The sequence below is a fragment of the Cavia porcellus genome, unplaced genomic scaffold, assembly GCF_034190915.1.
Source record: "Cavia porcellus strain 051 isolate PalLab524CR breed Dunkin Hartley unplaced genomic scaffold, mCavPor4.1 scaffold_24, whole genome shotgun sequence".
NCBI classification, from domain to species: Eukaryota; Metazoa; Chordata; class Mammalia; order Rodentia; family Caviidae; genus Cavia; species Cavia porcellus.
Genome location: NW_026947507.1, coordinates 36,491,762 through 36,514,456, shown reverse-complemented (window position 1 = coordinate 36,514,456; position 22,695 = coordinate 36,491,762). Strand labels below are relative to the sequence as shown.

Here is a 22,695-nt window from a genome sequence, read left to right as displayed (position 1 = left end):
CAGACACATGAGAGTTTAACATGAGACAAAAGCCTTGAGTGCCAAAGAGAGCCCAAAAGGCTGACTATTCCTAACCCTAAAATTAAGCTAAAATAAGGGTCTGCCCTGACTCACCGCAAAGACCAAAGACACCTACAAGGTGGCAGATTCCTCTGATGGGCTGCATCTCCTGGATACCAGTGGGACTGGAACCTGCTCAAATTACACTTCTGTGCTCTTAACTTTCCCCAGTCTCTGCCCAGGGCACTTGAGACAACAGCTTCAAATACAGGAATGTATTCAATGTAATCAAATGTTATTACATTTGAAAGCTTCTTTCCTATACCAATACCACCTGGTATCTGTCAGACCTTTCCTGCAGAAGCTATGAAGACCTAAGGAATAAGGTCTCCCTCCTCCCTCCGTAACAGTGGCAGGCCAAAATTATTTCTCTAGTTCCCCTCTGGAACACTGGAAGGCCAGGAGGGGCAACAACTGAGGCTCATCAGTGTGCTGGCTGACGGGCCTCGATTTACTCCCAGTGCTGGTGCCTGCTGGCATGGGACATGGCCTGTACAGCCCCTGACCGCGGGTTCTGATAAAACCCTCAGAGTCAACCATTCTGGTCTTCATACCTGCTCCTGGGGAGCTGGACTCAGCGATAAGATACATGTAGCTGCTGGTGGAGGAGCTCCGTGGGCCCTGCCCTGTAAGATAACTGCCACCTAGAGAGAGGCCTCCAAGTTTCCCCCAAAGCAACTGTCACTGCAGCCAAAAGCATTCAGATGACTATGAGTCAGGGCAAGCTAATCAACTGGCCTCTCTGTGCCTCAGTCTCTTTCTCTGTTAACTCCCAGGACTGCGCTATGCACGAGATGAGTTATGTTCATGACAACGCCATGTGTAACAATCAGCACTCATGTTACTTCCTGCACCTCTCGATCCCCTGCCTTACACCGTCCTGAACAGACAGCTAACAAGTAAATCCCACCCGCTTAAGGTGCGCCTTAGAGAAATGCAAGTGAAACTATCTGAGGAAGTGACCAACCCAAACTGAGTGTCCATTACACAACCCAAGGTGAGGTTCCCATAGAGCAAGCTCTCGCATGCCCACCTCCCAGCAAGCAAAAGGAAACACAAACGTCACTGCAGGTCTCCCTGTCCGGCAGGTGTTCAGGTGCACGGACTCAGGGAAAGAGGAGCAGGGGAATACACAGCACCCCCGAAAGAGGCGCCACCCCACAGCAGCAGGAACAGACTGGTCTCAGGGGGCGCGCGGCCAGGCGGGGGCCACGTTTCTGGTGCGAGCGTGATTAGCGCTTCCCAGCGGCGAGCGAGCTCAGAAACTGCGCACGTGTGTGCAGCCCGGGCCACCGCGCACGGCTGGCGCGGAGACCCAGCAAAGCCGCGGCGTCGCAACCCCCCGAGCCTGGTCACTGGTCCTGCTGGCCGCAGCGCGGCCAGCAGCGGGGCGAGCACCATGCGGGAGCAGAGGTGAGGGGCGCCCTGGCAGGGGGGTGGGGGCCGGGGCTCTGGCTCACTGCAGAAGGAGCGGCGCTGCGCTCCCCCGGGCCGAACTGCCACCCCAGCCCCCCCGCCGCGGGTGCCCAGGCACTACGTGGTTTCGGGGCGCTGCCCCTGGCTGTCCATGCGCGGGATGCAAACGCGCGCGCGCGCGCCCCTGCTCTGCTCGCTCCGTTCCCCGAGTCTCCCCGCGCCTCACCTTCACCGAGTCCACCGGGTACATGACCGAGTGCTCCAGGATCCCAGCCATCGCTCCGGCTGTCATGTGGGTGGAAACGGAGGCGCCGGTCGGCAGGTTCTCGTAGTCCTCCGACCCGGCGTCCTTGCTGCCGCCGCCGCCGCCATCTCGGCTGTCCCCATCCATCCTCCGCCCCGCAGCCTGGCTGCCCACGCCGCCGCGGCGCAGCTCCATCCGCCGGCCCCGCGGGGCGCGGGAGGCTGCAGGAGGTGGGCAGGGAGGGGGAGGGGGCGGAAAACTTCACTTCTTAAAGTGGGAACCTCCTCCCCGGGGCCGCGGCCGCTGACGCCATGGCGGGCTGAGGCGGGGCCGAGGGGCCGGAGGCACCAATGGCAGGAAAAGAAGAGGCCGGCCGCGGCCGCGCCATTGGTGCGCGGGGAGTACGTTCCCGCCTCCCTTGTGACGTCACTGCCCAGTGCACTTTTCTAAGCCACCGGATGGGGGCGAGAGTGGTCGTTGGGGTGTCCCGGGAAGTTGGGCGACCCGAGGGTGGTTGGTGCTGGCCCTTGAGGGTCAGGCGGGAAAGTGGACCTTGGGGAAGGGTCAGCCAGGAGGCAGAGGGGAGATGCCCAAAGGTGGAGGGAGATTAGGAATAGCGGCTGCCGTAGAATCCACCCTCCAGAGGAGGTGGCTTTGCAAAACCGTATTGCTCAGCAAGCTTTGGCATTCCTAAGGCCAGAAAGGAGGGGGGAGTCGAGGGGAGTTGCTGGGAATGTCAGTTATGAAGCAGTTAGAGTGGTTGGGGAGAGGTTAGAAAGTTCTCGAACTGAAGACACATCTCACGTCTCATATGGTACAGGGGTCTGTTAAAATTCAGAGGCCCATTCTAGTTGGCTTTGTTGGAGAGGGTTTTTATTTGAACTTGTTTCTCTCACTGAATTCACACCGTGAAGAGCTGGGTGCGTTCCACCTGTTGTTCTCCCAAAGAGCCAGGCCAGCTTCTCCCCACTCCAGATTGAGCAAGACGGTGATAACCTGAATGAAGCCCTCCAGTTAGCGCCACCTGCACATTTTCTTTGGATTTGGAAGGTCTTTGCAGATGAGTGTAAAATCTGCCTGTCTGCCTTCCTTTTGGACTCTCGTCTCCTAACTCTTTAACATCATCCTTCTGGCTTGATTGATAGTACTCTGGGCATGTTCCATCGGAGGGAAAAGGTGTCAAAAAGTAAGGGAGGCTTCTGTCAGCTTGTGAAAGTCTCCCAGAAGGTGTGCATGGCCGAGGACCCCTGGGGTTGGGATGTGTCTACTTCCACAACACCCAGAGCACACCTGGACAAGGGTTCTGCTCAGGAAAGCTGGGGAGACCCTGAAGATGCAGTGCCTGCCAGGGTTCGGGTCGTGTCCCAGACAATTCTTAGAGATGTGTGGTAACCTACAGTGTGTGTGCATTAGTAGAAACCAACGGGCTTCAAGACCAAGGGCACTAATTTCCCATTTTGTGTAGCTGTCCATAGCAGATCCCAAGTGGATGCTAAGAATGTGATTAAAACAAGCTCGGTGTTTAGTTATGGCTAAATTTTTTAAAAGCTCTCTACTGTCAAAGATGATTTTGAAGAAAAATGTTGATCAGAAGTTGTTTGTAATGGTTTAAAAATGGTCGCGCCAAAGTGGGTTTGGTACTGCACATCTGTAATCCCAAAGATCAGGTTGGGTAAGTTAGCAAGATCCTGTCTCAAAATTAAAAAAAAAAAAATGCCTTTTTAACCATTATGTATCAGCCCCATGTCCTGCTTATGGAACATGACACAAAAGCCTGAGCCTGCAGGAAGCTCTTTTCCAAAACATTATTCATGATAGTAAATTATTAGCAACAACCAAAACATTCAACCAGAGGGTATTGGCTAGATAAATTATGACGTGTATTAGTAAAATATTATGCAACCACTAAAAAGCATGGTCCCATTCTTCAATAACATAAGAAATGATTCATACAATAAGTGGGGGGAGACAAAATGTTATTTCATTCACACAAGAAAAAATTAAAATGATTATAATGGTGGTGACAGGATTGTAAGGAACACTTTTGACTGTTTCTCCGACTTACATTGTTTCTATTGTTTCTGTAATTTAAAAGCAATGAGTTCTTTTTAAAATAACATACATACATTTTAGCTATCCTAATGGATGAGAAATCCCCTGAGCTTTGCGACAGTGACACTGGTAGAATTCATCTTTCCAACGGTGAAGATTCTCAGCAAAATTGACTATGCCTATAAATTTCAGGGACATGTTTCTTTGTAAAACTTTATTACATAAAATTTAAGTCAAATCCAACTGAAAATCTTTGAAATATTATCAGTATCCCATATTTTGTGCTATTTAGCTATATGATAGATATAGTGATTGAACATTTGGCATCCATCTTTCATTCCTTGTTGAATTACAGTACCCAGAACATTGAAAGCCACAATTCTCAGCCTCTCTGGCAGCTGTAGGTTTAGGTGTGAATTGTATTCTACCAGCAATGAACTAGTAAGATCTAGAAAGTAAATGTGAGGTAGAAACTGTCTTTTTGCTGCCTTGATGTTTTCTGCTGCCCATGAAGGCCATAGACAGTTGGCCTTGTTCCCCAGACTCATGAGTGTTGAGAGGTGTTGGTGGCAGTGAGGTGGCAGCTGTGATGATGACAGCCCCATGCTCCATGCACTATTGTTCAGTTGGTGGCCCCCTGATTCTTTAGCTTTGGAGGGTGTCACAGAGGTAGCCATTCCTCTTGGGAGGCCAGCTTGGCAGTGTGCATTTCAGAGTCATGCTCGGAGCCCAGTCTGGAGTCTTATCCCTGTCCCTCCTGACAGTACCATGTATAGCAGCAGAAGGGCAAGATGATAGGCCATCCCTAAGCGTGGAGACCCAGTAGCCAGCCCTGCTCCTTCACCTCTGGGAAAGGCCTTTTGGAAGGGCTATACCCCAGACATTCAAACCCAGTGTTTTGGCCTCACTGCCAGCAGGAGGGAGTAGATCTTTATTTGCAGGGCAAGAGCTCAGGAACGCAGGAGTAGAGAAGCAACTGCTAATTTGATCCTCTCCCAGGAGACTCAGAATAACTTACTGGTTCTGTTGAAGTCTTGCAAAAAGTTCCTGAACGTTGGGTCTCTGCAGATGTCATCATGCTGTTTGCTGTAGGCCAACTGGCAGCCAAGCTGCACTTCGAAAGAGGAAGCTTCTGAGTTGTGTAGGGTGCAGAGCACCAGGCTTGGGTCACACACGTGTGTGAGCCCCAGTGGCACCACTTACTAGCAGAGTGGCTGTGGCCACCTTGGTGATAAGCTTCCTCCTCTGTGGACCGTGGTCACTGATACTCACATGATCTGAATGAAACATAGAAAACATAAATTGAAAATGAAAGCATGCAATGAAATAGGTATAATTTGGGTGTTGGGAGTAGAGAAGACAGGAAGCCAGGGGTTTGGCAGGAAGAGGTTCAGACTTTCTCAATAATCATTCATGCTTTAGCATGCCCATCCACTGTGCTGCACACACACACAGTACCACCCAACCTAGAGTGTGCAGCTTGTACTCGGTCTCTGTGCCAGGGACTCTGCCCTCCTCTGCCACAAGCCAGAGAGAAGATCCTGAAGTCCCTTGTCATGGGACAACTATGCCTGGCATTGTGTCTCCTAAGGCACCTATCAACTGGCATAGGTCCAGGGTATGGGCTGTACTTTTTGGCTTTTGTTTTACCCGTTTTTCTTCCTGGGTTTGTTTTTATTGGTTTGTCTTTTGTTTCTTGGGTTTTGTTTTGTTTTGTTTTTCTGTGGGGGGATTGTTTTCATTTTTTGGTGCTGGAGAGTGAACCCAGGGACTTTTCACTGAGCTACATCCCGTCTCTCTTGGGGGGTGCACGGTCTTGAGTTACTACATTTCCCAGCTGGGCTAGTTTTGCAGTTCTCCTTCCTCAGCCTCCCAGAGTGCTGGGATTGGGCTGGGGATTTAGCTCAGCAGCATAAGCACCTGCCTGGCAAGTACAAGGTCATGAGTTCAATCCCCGGTACTGCAAAAAATAGAAACCAGAGTGCTGGGATTAACAGCATTGGCTGCCACATCCTGCTGGCCTCTGTTTTTTACAATAGATCAGTCATGGTGAACCTTTCAGAGATGAATGCCCAAACTGCAACCCAAAACCTATTTATTTATCACAAAGTGCCACCACTGCAGTTAAACCTAAATATTGAAGTTTTAGTTTAGATAAAATGACTCACACATTAAATCTTTGTTAAAAGGAAACACAGAGGCCAGTGGTGATACAGCTCAGGGGTACAGCGCCTGCCTGGCATTCATGAGGTCATGAGTTTGATTCCCAGCACCAAAAAGAGAAAAGCAAAAAATTTCTAGCACAACATGCATGGCACAATTTTGCCACCACTGTCATAGACGCTGGTGCACATGCTGGTTAATGCTAAGCAGGTGTTTATGTAGAGAGGGCCACAAGGGCCTCTGGATGTGCACTGTCCCTCTCACAGCTATCTCTTAATCCCAGAATCCCTTGCTTTCCCGAGGAACAGTACCATTTCTAAAAGCTCTATCTGTGATTTATATTCAGGAATGTCTCCAAGTAAGACAAAAGAAGACCCAGAGGCAAAAGATACCCAGAAGCCTTAGTCAAATAAAGAAGAGGCAGCAAAGAGCCATGATGCAAAGAATGCAGAGACTTCTTTTTATAAAAGGTGGTGACACACAAGAGTCCGAGCAGGGTTTCAGCAGGTTGAGAGAGAGGGAGATTGATCTCCTTAGCTGCCAAGAGCCTGTCTCTGCCTGGAACCCCACGTCTGTGAGACAGTGCCCTTGCTCTTCTCCTGGGGACACCCATGCCATCCTCCCGGACCTAAGGACAACCGTCCCTTGCTATGGAGATAGCCAGTGTCTCTGAATTGGGTGGCCCTTGCTATCACTGCAGAGCTCACCCTTGGGCAGATAGAGCAAAGCCCCGAGGTGGTCAGAGCAGGTCAAAGCAGAATATGGGGGTTTGGGGAAGCAAAGCATTGAGTACATTCTGAGTGGGGTGTGCCCACAATGTGTACTTGTGTGGATGGGCTGTGGGCCACACACTGGTCACCCACCCCAACAGCTGACAGCTGCCATTTTCCCCATGCTCGCCTATTTCCACAAATGCACTCAATTCCTAAAAATGAAATGTCTTCTGCTTCCGTCTTCCATTCTGAAATCCTCAAGTCACCTTTTTCACAGCACTCACTCTATAGACCTTTGCATGGTGGTTTCCAAGTCCTGCAACTTCCTACAGACCTCTTACCAAGGTCACCGATGACCTCAATGTCCTCTCTGCCTGTGGCTCCCTGGGTAAACCTCTGGACCTTGCCTCCTCTGGAATTCCTCCTCATGTCTGCTCTTCTGCCTGGCCTTTCTGCCCTTCTCCACACCTCGCTCCTCTCCACACTCTGCCCTCAGAGAACCTCTCCTACCTTCCTTGCGGTCCTCTCTCACATCCCCACCTCCCAGTTACCAGCCCTAATTCTGTGCTCCAGTCCCACTGGCTCCTGCATGGGAATATTCAGCCCAACCTCAATCTCAGGGAGTGTGGTCCTGCCCTGAGGCTGCCGTAACAAAACACCACAGACTGAGGACTGCAGAGGACAGAAGTCTTTGTCTCCAAGTTCTAGAGGCCAGGGTGGCTGCAGAGCCATCTCTGTCTCTCTGAAAGCTGTGTGGAGGGTCCTTGTCTCTTCCACCTTCCAGTGGCTCCTAGCATCTGTGACATTCTTTGACTTATCGGTGCATCACTGCAGGTGTATGTAGCATCTTCCTCTGTGTCTTCATGCCTGGCTGAATCTCTCCTCCTTATAAGACACCTGTCATATTGTATTTAAGTCCTGCTCTAATCTAGTATGATCTCAACTGAATGAACTTGATGGCACCTGCAAAGATCCTATTTCCAAACAAAGTCACAGTCACAAGTTCTTGGTGGACATGAACTGAGTGGGGAGACACTATTCCACCTGGAACATTAAGAGGGAAGCAGGAGGCCTGGGTTCCAGTCCTTACCAGTATCTGCCCAGTCCATTTATCCGTGCAACAATGACCTGGGGTTGACCTCCATAGTGGCAGGACCCCCCTCCTGCCTCCTGCTTCCCCTGAAAAACTAAATTTCCAATCTTTCCTCAAAATCACCAACTCTCACCCGCATTTTTTTACGTGTACTTTGAGGTCTTTCCACACATCCACCAGTTGACAAGCTTTCTTCTCCTTCTGCTTCTCTGAGTGAAAAATGCACTGTTAATGATGCATTAGGATCAAGATACAAACTGGGAAAGGCTGGACATAGTGTCACCCTAATTCTAGCCAGCTTGTCATCCTAAACCCATCCTGCTAAATCGACAGCCCTTTTCTTGCCTTAGATCTTCATCAAAGGAAAAGACCTGTCCACATCACACCTGTTGAAGTGGCACTGGACCTTCATCTGTTCCCCGCTGTAGGAGAGAGCTCCTAGCTTGGAGCTCTCTCTGCCTCTATCACAGAGCTCGCAGGCTTCCTTCTTCCTCATGTTCCAGTTCTGATAACCATGTCCCACCTCTCCCATTACATGCTAAGCTCCTTGAAGATATACATAATGAATGTTTAAAATTTTTTAAAATTATTACAGTAAAACACACATGGCCATTAATTCCCCCCACTTCAAACATTGTTCCACTCCCATCATTCTTTAGGAGTTCCGGAAGTTCTCTCTCATGAGTGTCTTCAGTCACAGAGTCCTGACTTCTTGAGTTCCTGAATGGATTCAAAACTTTTACTGCTCATGGTCCTTTGTACTTTGGGGAGGAGCCAGAAGCTACACAGTGCCAGACCTGGAGAATAAGATGGATGAGGACTCACTAGAAGATTTAAGAGCCTCCTTTTATTGGCTGGCATGTGGGAGCAGTATTCACTGTATTTTTGACCACACTTTATAAAGCCACTCACAAAAGAGGACTTGCAGAACTATTTCAGAAACACCGTATTTGTGATCCCCTTGTAAATCTGAACACTCCATTGTTTAAGGCTACTAATACACTTGACAAAATGAAGAAAAGGAAAGGAATGATAAAATTAAAATGTCAGATTCTTCCATGGACTTACAAAAGAGGATATGATTCAGGGGAGTGTATAGCAAACTTCAGAGGTAATAGCTATGCTATTTTTTTATTAAACTGACTGCTAGATACACTGCTATTCACTGTATGTTACATTCATATCCACTATTATTTTATATCTACTTTATGTTCAAAATGTAACAGTCACTGTTGTCTGATGGTTTGACTTTTGCCCTTTCTGCTTGACTGATGGTACCAAGTGACAAGTGTGCATGCAAGGAGAAATTGTACTGCATATTTTTTTCAACACTGGGATTTGAACTCAAGGCTTTCACACTGTACTGGAATAAAGCCCCAGGTGTATCATCCAAACTCTTTCACTCTCTCACCTTTGAAATAAACTCTGAGGCTGATAAGACTCCTTTATTGTTGTCATTAACCATATCTCAGGTACCCATTCTGTAAAAATCGATAGTCATCCATTCCCCATTCTGAACTCTGCCATCAGCACATGGCCAGGTTCTCCGGGTGGCTTGACAGGCAGCTGTACGGATCATTAATAAGAAACCTAGTTGATCATCTCAGGCAGCACAGAAACCCTGTTTCCAGTGCCTCAAATAGCAGAGGAGATGTGCCCTTTAGCAGACTGAAGATGGTGTGGCTTAAACACTGAAAGCACAACACAATGGGGGCTGGGGATTTAGCTCAGCGGCATAAGCGCCTGCCTTGCAAGCACGCAGTTGTGAGTTCAGTCCCTGGTGGCACTTTCCGGAGAAGCAGCTCTTTGACAATTTGGAACACCAATCCCTGATTTACCACGTGGGTTTCATGTTTGTTTCTCTGGCCCATAGGTCCAATGATACATGGCACCTCTCCTGACTTTGTGTCTGACCTTGGTTTCTACTGGAGGCCAGTTGCAGGGAAGTTGTCAATTTGTAAGTGAAAGATCAGTAGCAGTGCCCTGGTGACCACCGGACAAGCAGGGTCTGAGTTAGCACCAGGAGATTCCCAGATGCAACACAGAAAGGTTTAACCAAAGACAACCACTGGTCATGGGTCTGCACACTCCTTCACAATAGAGATGTCAGGAAAGAGCCCCAGGAGAGTTTTCAGGGGACAGCCCGTCTCCTCTCTCCCTGTACTCCAGGGTAGAGCCCTCAGTTACTGAGTTGGTGGATGGAGAGCCATTGTCTAAGCTTCAGTCTAACTGTGCTGGAATGAGCTGGATAGTAACTTTTCCTTAAATAAAGACTACATACATATACATACATATACATGTGCGCACACACACACACACACACACACTCATGCACAAACTGAGAAGGTCTAATTCTCCTTTGTTAACTACTGGAGTCCCACTTGCTATAATAAGTACGACCTCCTTCATTCAGCCCAAATATAGCAATTCCTAAAGTTCATCTATGTAGTAGAATGCTACTTAACATTTTTTTTTCTAGAAATCTGCCTATATAAGACAGCTCATGAAAAATCAGGACGTTTGTTGAACATAATTAGAAAAAACGTTTTAAAACTAGTCTGGCTCATAGGATCGATTTAAAAGACTGTGAGAATCAACTGTGTCAGTCGTCCTTTTTTTCTTATCATCATGACTAAACAACTTAAAGAAGGATCGTTTATCTTTGCTAAGAGTCTCAGAGGTTTTAGTCGGAGGGGAGTTGGGTCCATGGTTTACAGGCAGATGGGGAGGCAGAAACATCATGGTGGAAGAGGGTAGTGGGGGAAAGCTGCTTACCTAATGGCAGCCAGGAAACGTGGTGTGAAAACGTGGGGGGGGGGGGGCTGGGGATTTAGCTCAGCAGCATAAGCGCGTGCCTTGCAAGCAGGAAGTCGTGAGTTCGATCCTGGTACCGATAAAAAAAAAAATGAAAAAGACAAAAAAAAAAGAAAACAGAGGGAGGGAGAGGGGGAGCAAAGGGGAAGGCCAGAAAGGAGGAGCCAAAGGAGAAGGAGGGGAGGAGGAGGAGGAGGCGGGACAGGATACACCCTCAAAGGCATGCCCTACCCCACAGTGAGCTACTTCCTGCAACTGGACCCCACTTCTATAATAGCCCCTTCAACTATGAATTGTGTGCAAGGAAATTCCTCAATGCACACACTTGCTATAGCAGATGTGACAGAAGCCAATATGTAGCTAGAGGCATAGAAATATTTCCAAGTTTTGGAAGAAAACTGTAATCAACATTTGGTGAATCCACCGAGGAAGAAACAGAGCATGGCAGGAAAGGTAAACTGAGAAGTCGGCACTGGTAGCGTAACCTTTACTACCTACCAATGGGCCTTTAAAGGCAAAAATTGCAGATCATCCCACCCCAGACTCTCAGTTACAAAATGGACACAGGAATTCTTACATTGCAGAATTCAAAGAGAAGTTACATAAGGCACCTGATTTGCATTAGTGCTAGTATGCATGTTCTGTGTATATTAGTGTTCATATATTGTGTAACGCAAACATTAGGAAGATACATATTCATACATATGTATATATTTATAGGTATGCATATTTTTAAATATTAATTTTCCCTGTGGTGTTTAATGAATGGTGGCCAGCTTCTAGTGTGGGCATTTTTTATAGTGTGCTTATGGTCACCTAAAAGCTTAATCAGCAGAGGGCCGAATGTGATGGTGCACGCCTATAATCCCAGCACTCGGTGAGGATGAGGCAGGTGAATTGCTGTGAGTTTGAGGCCAGCCTGGGCTACAAAGTAAGTTCAAGACCAGCCTGAACTACATAGTGAACCCCTGTCTCAAAAAGACAAAAAAAAAAAAAAAAAAAAAAAAAAGGAAGAAAGCACAGAAAGAAAAGGCTTAATCATCAGCTAATTCTGTTTTTGAAGTGTTCTCTTTTTTCCCAAAAATCAAAATATTTTGATAAATGCAAGTATATAAAATCAGAATATGAACATGCCTTGTGTACCTAATAGACTTCACTTCAGTATATATATGGAATCACATTGTTACCAATTGGTCACTGCCACAAAAGTTACACCAAACACCTTAGCAGTTTCTCAGAATCAGTCACTTCACGGCACCTGCCCTGGCATGAGATCTTACCGTCTAGCCCTTCATTTAGACAGGTGGTAATCAGAGTGTCTTCTTTCAGCCTTGTGGGATGCCCCTCTGTCCTTTTGATCAAATTAATATTAATGATGGATATCTGGGTGCTCACTTATCCCATGTGTCTGTCTGCCCCTAGGAGTGGTGACCAGGTCATACAAAACGGTGGTAACTTACGTAGCTCTTCATAACTTTCAAGCACTTTCCATATCTTCTCTCATTTGTTCATGAGGACAGTTACTACAGAGTAAGTTGGAAAACTCAGGCCATATAATAGTATAGGAGGTAGGGTAGACCTGCTCCAAGAGAGTTGACTAATGGTGACACTATCAACAGAAAAGGTAGTGACACAAGACCCTGTCCTTGACCAAGTTCAATTCAACTGGTTTTTTTTGTTTGTTTGTTTTTTGTTTTTTTTTTAAATCAACCTCTGAGAAAAGTCCTGGGATACAGATGACTAACCTCCTAGAAGACACAGTGTAGTGGAATTTGCTTCTTGGTAGAACTTCATTTGTCTTAGAATACTTTTCTTGGTTGGTAGCTGCTCCTCATCCTTCCAGTCCCCATTTAGTTGTCAGCTCCTCTGAAAAGCCATCCTAAACAGGTGTGATTTGGTTACTTAACAAAAAATCCTGAATCACATTATCATTATACGGAACATCTTCCCATCTACCCAGCTGGGCATGGCAGCCCTTGCCTTTAATCTCGGCACTCTGAGAATCTAAGGCAGGAGGAGTCCAAGTTCAAGCCCTACCTGGGCAACTTAGCAGATCCATGAGACTATCTCAAAATAAAAGTGAAACAAGCTAGACTTGTAACTTGTGAAAAATTCAAAGGCTCTGGGTTCAATCCCCAGTACTGAGGGAAAAGAGAAGGAGAAAGAAAAAGGGGAGGAGGAGGAGAAGCAGCAAGCTGGCCTCACCTCTAAAATGTTGCCTTCCAATACACAATATAATTAGATTATTCATCATGCTTATTCATATTTACTTGTCTGTTGTCTGTTTCCCTCCAATAAATTGTAAGCTTCTCAGGAGAAAGATCTTTGCTTCATTGTCCCAGAACCTATACATGGTAGGAACCTAAAAGCACTTTTTAAAAATGAATAAGTGGGGGTGCATTGGGTACTCCCCTTTCTTTTCCTATCTCTGTAACTCTCGCATTGCAATACTTTACAAGCTATAGTACAATTGACTGAGGTTTGTTTCTCCATAAAGACACACCTTTTAATTACAGGTTTGCCCGTGAATAAATCCTACCTGTCATGTAATGGTTTACTGGTCTGACCATTTCACCAGACTGTAACCCACAAACACCCCTTCGCTGGTCAACCTGGCTGATTGATGTACCCCAGCTCCTGTGCAGTGCCCTGCACAGAGAAATGGCACCTTTATTCAGTGCCAATTTCTCAAGTTTTACATGAACTAATTCATTTAACGCTCACAATATCTCAAAGAGCAGGTGATATTATGATCCTTGTTTTATAGATAAGGAAGCTGAGGCCCTGAGCAGCTAAAAAATATGCCCCATGGCATATAGAAAGGGGCAGATCTTGGATCCTGACCTAGGAGAGCTGGGTCCAGAAGTCAAATTCCAAACTACAGCACTGAATTGCCTCTTCTTGATAGAAAGTAGCCAATAAATAAATAAATCAATGAAATACGGCCTTCCAAAGAGAGAGCATTGTTGAGCTGAATTAGTGAAATGTCAAGATAAGAGAGATTGTAATCCCAGAATTTGTGCCCAGGACAGCTGGGTTGAGGCTCTTTTTTAAGAACACATCAGCCAGTAGAAATGATTTAAAGGCCTAAAGCCAAAATGAAAAATGATCTAGAAATTATAGATCAATTTGAGGAACTACTTAGTTTTTCAGGAGTAGGTATGAGAACTCAGACTCTGTCTTCGAACCTAGTGACTCCCCTGAGAAATGGGTTGTGAGGTACTAGGGGTCCAGGGCCAGAGTTAAGACACAGAGTAAGTCACAGAAAGACAAGATTTCAGCACATAGTGTGGAGGAAACGTAATTGAAAGCAATCAAACTCCAAGGGTCCATCAAAGGATGAATGAAATGCAGTATATACAGCCAATGGGAGTTTATTCAGCCTTGAAAAGGAAGGGAATTCAGACATATGTTACATGGAAGGACCCTGGAGACTCACTAAGTGACCTACAGAAGTCACAAAGTGGCCCTTATTGTATGATTCCACTTACCTGAGCTACCTAACAGAGTCCAGTGGATAGAACTGTGGTTGCCAGGAGCTGGGAGGAGGGAAGATGGGGAGCCATCCTACAATGGGTTCAGAGTTTGAACTTGATATGATAAAAATTTCTGGAGATTACTCCTGGTAATGATTGCCCAGCAGTGTGAATGTACTTAATGCCACTAAATTGTACACTTAAAAATGGTTCCTGGGTTAAATTCTATGTTAGTTTACAATAAAAAAGATTTAAACTTTAAACATTTTTAATTTTAAAAATTAAAAATTTTAATAAAAGTTTATCAAACATAAAAGCAAGGGTCTATCTCCTGAGAAAGTAAGTTTCCCCCAGTGGCTGGAGATCTGGGAAATGTAAGAGCATTCTAGAATTCAGCTGGGAATTGGCCCAGATGGCCCACAAGATTGCTTTCTGTTCTTTCTCCTTTGCTTTCCACAGTTCGGGAGCCCTCACTGTGCCAGTCACCGAGGTGAGCGTGGATGATCTCCTGGACTCTCCTCTGCACCCTAAGCAGAACTAGGGATTGTAGATGAGGCTTCGGGTTCTTGAGGAATTTGCTCAAACGCCTCTCAGGAACACACATGCCCAGCTTCCGAGGACATTGCTAAGGCCAAGATGTCACCGGAGACACAGAAAGCCTCAGCCAGTGTTGGCAGTACTATTCCTATCCTTTCAGGTCAGTTCTTCTAGTTAGCAAAACTTGTTATTTTCATTCCTAATTCCCATGTCAAAGCTTCTGTGCTGCCTCCTTTAGAAGGTGGTTGTAAATGATGGAGTGAGCTCGCCTGTAAACCCAGTGTCCATTTTATAAGCACAGTGTTTTGTGTTCCCCACAGCCTGTAAATTCTTTGAAGCAGAGTCCAGACAATAGAATGAATTTAAGGCACATATGTCATTTAAAATTTTCAAGTAGCTACACTAAAAATGTACAAAAGAATGTGTGAAATCAATAATATATTTAGCCCAATTTAGCCAAAGTCATTATTAATGAGATCTCCCACATTCTTTATTGCTCCTGTCTTTGAAATTGGTATAGACTGTTATTCTGAACAGTACATCTCAGTTCAGACAAGCCACATTTGCACAGCTGTATGCAGCCAGGGACCACCATAGTGAACAGGGTGACAGACTCTTCTTCAAAGGGTCTGCAAGTGAAGCATACAAGGGAAATAAGACTGCATCCTGAAGGACACCAGAGCCAGGGAAAGTTGTACTTCCTACAAGATGCTGATAATGTGTGTCAACTACGGATGATGGGAAGGGGAGGAGAAAAGAAATGACTTCATGGTACTCATGCAACGGGAGTGTGGCATAGACCCAAGACAAAGGGTAACTTTGAGGTCCATGCTGGTTGGTGTCTTCTATAATCTCTTTAAACCTTTTGCTCTTTTTGGGATTTCTCTCCCTCCACCCTTGCTCTCCTCCATTTATCCAATTGCCATTGTTGAGATATTGCCTCCAAAGGGATGGTTCTCACGTCCCTGGCAAGAGTATCCCAGAAGCCACTGCTCAAAAGCAAGATGTGAGAGCAAATCAACTGTCTCTTGACGTCAATTATCTCCTTTGTGAAGTGAGGCTAACAAAGAATGCAAGAATTCAAGAATTCAGTCACTCATTCAGTCAGTCAGTAAAGACCAAGCACCTCAAAAGCACTAAGCATTGCATCAAGCCTGTTACTTACAAAAAACGAGTCTTGTGTTTTATCTTCCCTATAACTTCTGAGGGGTGCCTGCTGCTACACACTGGGGCTCATAGGCTGAAATCTTTCTGTTTCCAAGCCAAAGCCACCTCAGGCAATCAGATGGTGCCTTTGAGTGGAGAGAAAATGATCACCCTTATGGTTTAAGTAATACGTGTCCTCTCTAGACTTATGTATTAAGACTGCTAAACTATAAGCCATTGAGGAGCTCAAGCCATTGAGGCAGCTAGATGGAGGTAGGTCCCTGGGGCTGTGACTCTGAAGAGTATAATTTTTCTTGGTCTCCGCTTCCTGGCTCCCATGGTTTCCACCCCACCTTTCACTAGATGGTACTGCCTTGGAATCGGCAAAGCATGGCTTGAAACCATGAGCCAATATAAGCCTTTGCTTCTTTAAGCTGTAGATGGCTGTTTCATCTCAGGGATGAAAAATTCACTAGTGCAGTCTCTGAGAGGCTGGATCAGAGCTGCTCCTGCTACGCTTCTTATTCTGGAATTTCCTCAGGGCAGCAGCTGAGATAGCTGACCACCGCCATGAGCTCCTCATACCACACACCACAGGACCGAGTCTGTCAGGAAGAAAGACTCAACAAAGCAAAATCCCTGCCCTCACCTTCCCATCTGGACCCCTCAGTGTAACCGCTCAGTTCTTGGGGGCAGCACAAGGCTGGCCTTGAGGAAAGCCCAGCTTTCCTCTGCCATTGACTGGGGAGCTCCACACAGGGCATCAGCACTGTGCAGGCACCTGCAGATAGAGGAGGATGCGTGGGCCCACAGAATCTGACTGCCAGCTATCACAAGTGGCAACATTTCAACCACAGAGGGGAAACGAATGGGTTGGTGACAAGGCTTTGGAGTCTGGAAGTCTCTGAGGTGTCTGTCCATTCAGGAATGAAAAAGGAGGCAATGAGTTAAGGCCTCCACAGGCCGTGGTCTTATGGGTTCATGGAGCTGTGATGTGCAGGACTCATGAGCACTGACAGCTACCAGCATTCCCAGGCCTTCACTGGATGGGTGGGCCCCCTTATTTTCCCCAGGTCTGTGCTCACCAGGTAACCACCTGACCCCCTTCCAGCCTCCATAAGGATTGCTCTCCAGAGAGGGAAGGCGGGGAGGCTGCAGGCTCCAGTAATTCATTCCTCGCTCAAGTCGTGGCTGGCTTGGCCTTCCAGTACCACCTTTGAATCTTGTGGGTTTGATAAACACAAACCACTCCTGAGAAATCAAAGTCCTCTAGGGCACCCACCAAACAGGCTTTGGAGTCCAGAAGTCTACAGAGGCCACACCCTTGGCTCTGTGTGGCCAGTCACCAAAGGTGCTGGTGAAAGCTGTCCAGCAGGAAGTGGCTGAGCCACACCCACCAAGTGGCCAGCCAGAGTGGCTTGCACACTTGACAATGGACATCTGCGTACCTTTCAACTGAGAGGCCCTCAATTGTGCTCTAGAGCTACAGGGCTCTGTTCCCTTGGTACGTCTGGTTCTCTTTTCTACCGTAACCATCAGAGAAATTAAAATAGTGACCCTGTCCAACCCCTCCTTGGGCCAAAAGACTCGTTTTAAAATCCATAAACAATGCCAGCTGAAGGCCTCCTCTGTAGTTCTCTCCAAGACAAGCATAGTCTTGAGTGAGTAGTGCCCCTCTGGGATCCTTCCTAAGGTCCATCTCTGTCTTGGCTTCCAGCTACTTGAACACAGGAGCAAGAGACAGTTGCATACCCCAACACTCAGCAGGGTCATCTGCGTGTCTGCTGAGGACTTATTGTGACAGCAGTCAGATGTGCTGTACCCAAGAGAAAAGCCTTCCCCACAGGTCAAATCACTGTGGTGTCCCAGGAATCCAGCTGGGACAAGAGGCATCTCATTCTGTAAGGGAATGTCCAGCACAAGTGACCAACTTGTGGAAAGGGCCCTTCATGGGCACAAGGAGGAGCTGGCCTATCCTTGATATGTTCCTGTACCATAGTGACCTGCCCAAGAGGCTCATCCAAAGAGCGTGAATGCATGTATCTTGGGTTTGCTGGGCCCTTTCGGGTTGATTAGGAAGAGGGTGGGGTCAGCCCTGTATCAGAGCCATCTGCTCTTAGTCCAGGACACGTGTGGGGAGTGAGATGGCTCAGAGGGCTGTGAGTATGGCAGGATAAGCTGGGAGGGACCTGACTCAGGGACCCACACACCCCACAGCCCATTATTGGGTGGCAGGTATTCTGTCTAGATCAGTTTCAAATATTTGAAAATGTCTTGATCTAGATTCAAACATTTCAAGGGGGTGTTAAAATAAAGTAGGGCTGCTTAAGACTCACTGGACGTTAAAACACAGATTCCCAAGTAGCACTCCCAGATATTCTAATTCAGTAGGTCCAGGCAAGACCCAGGGATCTGCCTTTAACAGTTCTCACCATTGCCACACTCTCTCAGCACCTCTGCATACACCCCAAGGTGTGTGCCAGTGCAAGACTGGGGAATCTCACTCTAAGAAAGTCTGTGATGTAGAACCTGGGCTTAGGAGCTGAAGCCCTGGACTTGGAAGTAGCTGTGTGACCTTGGATAAATGCCTTCGCTTCTCTGGACCTCCATTCCTGTGTCAATAAAATAAGAGAATTGACCATTAAGGCCCTTGCCAGGATGAATATCATAAGAGTCCGGGCACATTCACAGCGCCCTACTAAAGCAGTGGTTGTTTTGAATCTCCAGTTGCAGCAGCCTGACTGCAGACTGAGTTATACCATGAAAAGGATCAGTTAGGTTGATCCAATTCCCTCATTAGGGCTTAGGCATTTGAGGGAAGACAATGCTATGCTCCAGCCCAACACATTCCTCTGCCTCCCAGAATAAGTAAGCACTCTTTGAGCATTATCTGTTTCCAGGACCTGTAAGACCAGACTTCAGGCAGGGTGAAGGGTGAGCTCCCCCTTTGCTGGTGGGACCCTGAGGCACAGGCAGCCCTCTCCCACTGATTCTCAGGCTTTCCCCTTGCCACACCTTCATGGGAGAACGCTGAGTTACTGGTAAGCCAGGGATGACAGCACAGTCCCCAGTCAAACTCTCTCTGGCATTTTGCGAGTTTTGTGGCATGAATACATAGCAGCAGTAATTGCACAGTTCCTGTGCTTTTCAGGAGGACAGCTCTCCTTCTAGAAGGAATTTGGATAGACACCCTTCTGCTTTCATTAGCCCTGGGCCGCCTCAGCTTCCTAGTGACATCTAATGAGCTGTAACTTCCTGCACTCAGAGGCTGGGATTCAGTTGTGAGTGACCTCCCCGTGAGACAGCCTCGTGGGACTGTGTGGAGAACAGGAAAGAGCAAGGTCATACGGGAAGCAAAGCCCTTACCTGTGAGAGCAGAGCTTGCTGTTCACATTTCAATTCCCTTCCCTTCTTCCCCTTGCTTTTTGCAAACAGCAACCCTAAGATTAGAGCTCTGCGCTATGCAAACCCCACTGGGCCCCTTTCTCAGCTCGCCTCTCTCTAGGTAATGACTTACTGAAATTGTGGCTTACTGAGTCTATTAATAATCACTTGCTACAACTTGGGAGATTCCTGTGTACGAAACCACTAAGTCTCCCTGCAGATCCTTCAGCCTCCAGTTTGTGTCTTAACACAGGGTTAGTCACACATCTATTGCATCTATGGGTAACCAGCAGCGCAAACCCAGTGCCAGTGGCAAAATCTTTGACCTCGTAGAGGTCACAGTGTAACAAGAAACAAAGCTGTTCTTTTCCTTACTTCTTACCATCCTCAAGACTTGAAGCTGGCCCTTCAAACACCACTAGAAACTAGAAAGCAGTTGAAGAAGTAGAAGGCTAAGGAGGAAGAGGAGAAGGAGAAGGAGGAGAAGGAGAAGAAGGAGGGGAGAAGGAGAAGAGGAAGAGGAAGAAGAAAACAGAAGGAGGAGAAAGAGAAGGAGAGTTATGAAAGACAAAATTAGTGTGGTGTTGTGGGTGTGTGTGGGTGTGTAGGTATGGGTGTGGGTGTGTTTAATCTCAAGGAATCTTGGTGTGAGCCCTCCAAATGATTATTTTTTTTTTCTTTTTTTTTAATCGGTACCGGAGATCGAACTCACAACCGCCTGCTTGCAAGGCAGGTACTTATGCTGCTGAGCTAAATCCCCAGCCCCTCAAATGATTATTTTAATAACGATTCCAGAATGTTAACGTATAAACTCATGGCCGAGTTGCATGCTGGGAATGACACTGACCAGGCAGCCTGCAGAAATGGCCAAGTTGGGAAAATGAAGAATATTAAGTCCTGGGCATTCTAGTTCAGAAGGCAAGAAATAAGACAATGGACTCCATGAAGATTTCCCTCCAAACTGTTGCAATGTAAAAAGTGTTAAGAGGCTAAAAGGATAAATCCTCAATTATCTGAGAAGATTCAATCCCAGAAAGCAGCTACATTTAATTGGAGTTAAATATTCATTGTACACTGATCAGCTGAAACTTTGCGGTGTGCTGGGCAATTGGTGGTAGGCCACGGGTGAGCAGAGTGAAATATTTACCTCAATCTCCTCACCGGCCTTGGCTTAATGAATCCTGGAACCTTTTTCTATAGTTCAAAGTTTGGAGACTTATTTAATTTTGCAATGAAGTCTGCCACCCTCCCAAACACAGTACTAAGTGTGTCTGTCTAAGAGGTGAGAATGACGGTGATTATATACTTAAGATGATCCTTTAACAAAGTTAGGACAATTTTTTAAACTTTAAGCAATTCTTTAAAAATAACTGATTTATTATTGTTATCATTGTCACCATCATCATCATTATCACAAATGTGATAGACAAACATTGTGGAAATTGTACTTTTATAAGGAACACAGCAAAAATCACTGATAATCTCATTCCCAAACCATAATACTGTGAATTGCGTGTCTTTAATCTCTCGTGTTTCAAATCATTCTAACTGATCAAGAGATTTGTAGATAAACGAATCTTTTAAACAAAGAGGCATTAAATTCAAAACTGGATTACCCACTGACACCCACCATCCTCACGGTGACCATCTGCTGGGGGGTCTGGTGTGTTTCCTGTCAGAATTTTATTGGCACTATGTATCATTTCACGTATAAAAATTACACAGCATGTTTTGGGTGTTGAATAGAGTTGCACTGTGCAGATAAACCTGACCTCCCCCACCCTAGGTTAGTAGACACCTAGGATGGTTACAATCTTTCCTGACCAGAAATTGCTACAGTAACTAATTCTCCTGTGCCTCTATTCTAAATTCTGACAAGAGGATGTGGTGGGTCAGAGGCAAGGCCAGATTACCCTCACTGATTCAACTATGAAACCAAAGTATGAAAATTCCCTCCTCCCGGCATTATTGCAAATGTAAAAAGCATGTTGTTTCATTGTTAGTACTGTGTGTTTATGGCAGTTTCCAGTTCCCCGTGTGTGAATTACCTATTCCTATCCCCAGCTCATTTTTCTAAAGAGGATTTGTTCTTTTCTTACACACAGGTCATATTCATTCTTTTTCACAGACATTGCAAAATCTTCGATCTTCAGTTGGTCGTCAACAATCTCTGGGGTGTCTTATTACAGAGCTCAGTTGCTTATGATGTAGGTGTTTGTTTACTCCATTAAATTTTTCAGCTTGTACTGTATGAGCTTTGCTTCCTATGACGTATTTAAAGTTTTTATATTAAAGAGGGAGATCTTCTGCCAGTGGAAAGGAGGCCAAGAGAAGAAGGGAGAGGTGAGGGAACAGATGGAAAGACATGTAAAAAAAAACTGAGATAGATTGTGTGCACGTACTTACTTCTCACAATGAATGTCAGCCTTAAGTACTGCAAACAGTACTAATAAAAATAAACAACTTTTTAAATAATGAAAAAATAAAAATAAATAAAATTTTATATTAAGAATTAGGTTTTAATTCATTGAGACAAAAATTCTGTGTATTTTGTAAGCTAGAGACTGTTATTTATTTTGCTACAAATAACTGATTCTCTATATATCATTTATTAAACAGTTCGTTTTCCACCCATTGATTTAAAATGTTGCCTGGATCATATACATTTCATAATATTATTTTGGAATTTGTTTGAGGAAATTATGTTATTGATTTATTTATACTCTTGACCTATAATAAAATGAGACTGATTTCATTGTGCTAGGGACGTGTGTGTTCATATGTGTGCGTGTGAATGTGTCTTGGCACATATGTGTATATATATATATATATATATATGTGCATTCATGTATATGTTGTTCCAAACTGCTATTGTTTTTACAAACTGCTGTTTTTATTTTTAAAACTCCAATAGGAAGATGAATAAAATCTGATAGCCATACCAGGGAATACTATAGTGCAATTTTTAAAACTAAATCTATACATGTATCAGTTGGGTTAATTTCCCAAATGAAATGTTGACTGAAAAAAACTACATAAAAATACCACGGAGAAGCCAGGCATGGTGGTTCACACCTGCAATCTCAGCACTTAGGAGGCTGAGGCAAGAGGATCATTGCAAGTTCGAGACCAGCCTGGGCTACAAAGTGAGCTCAAAGCCAGCCTGAACTGCATAGCGAGACCCTGTTTCAAAAAGATTTTTTAAAAAATACCATGAAGACTACCATTGACATAAAGTGAAAAATACAGAAAAAAATATTCAATATAGTTTAGCAATACTATGTAAGTAAGAAAAAGAAAAATCATACAAGTGATAAAAACCAAATTTGGGGTCATTCATCGACTGTGAAGGAAAACAAGAAGCCAACAAAAAACCAAGCCCTTCCTGCAAGATGGGCACCACGCAGGCCACCAGGAGGAGAAGCAGATGCCAGCCCCTTCCAGCACTTAGGACTGAAAGACAAGAAGAGCCAATGCCCCGCCCCCGTAAGTGACCAGCTGATCAGGAGAAACACAGGCTGTGATGATAGCTATTGAGGTGAAATACAACTTAATGCTTGTAGTGTTTAATGCTTCACTGACTTTTCAGGCTTAAAG

The 22,695-nt window shown here is 45.7% G+C and overlaps 1 protein-coding gene and 2 long non-coding RNA genes across 3 annotated transcripts in view; 1 reads left to right on the top strand and 2 right to left on the bottom strand.

Annotated features, from left to right (window-relative positions):
• Slc25a37 (solute carrier family 25 member 37) overlaps positions 1-2,043 on the bottom strand; it is a 40,200-nt gene extending 38,157 nt beyond the window's left edge. The window contains exon 1 of the mRNA XM_003479358.4: positions 1,703-2,043. Coding sequence (XP_003479406.1) covers positions 1,703-1,915 — 213 coding nt within the window. The 5' untranslated portion in view covers positions 1,916-2,043. The remainder of the gene's footprint in view (positions 1-1,702) is intronic.
• Positions 1,172-21,747, top strand: LOC134472724 (uncharacterized). Its single transcript, XR_010042651.1, has 3 exons — positions 1,172-1,473; positions 14,491-14,728; positions 21,204-21,747. It is a non-coding gene; the product is annotated as an uncharacterized LOC134472724 (long non-coding RNA).
• Positions 3,577-12,423, bottom strand: LOC134472725 (uncharacterized). Its single transcript, XR_010042652.1, has 2 exons — positions 12,301-12,423; positions 3,577-5,049 (listed from the first exon to the last, which is right to left on the bottom strand). It is a non-coding gene; the product is annotated as an uncharacterized LOC134472725 (long non-coding RNA).
• Positions 21,748-22,695: the final 948 nt, after the last annotated feature.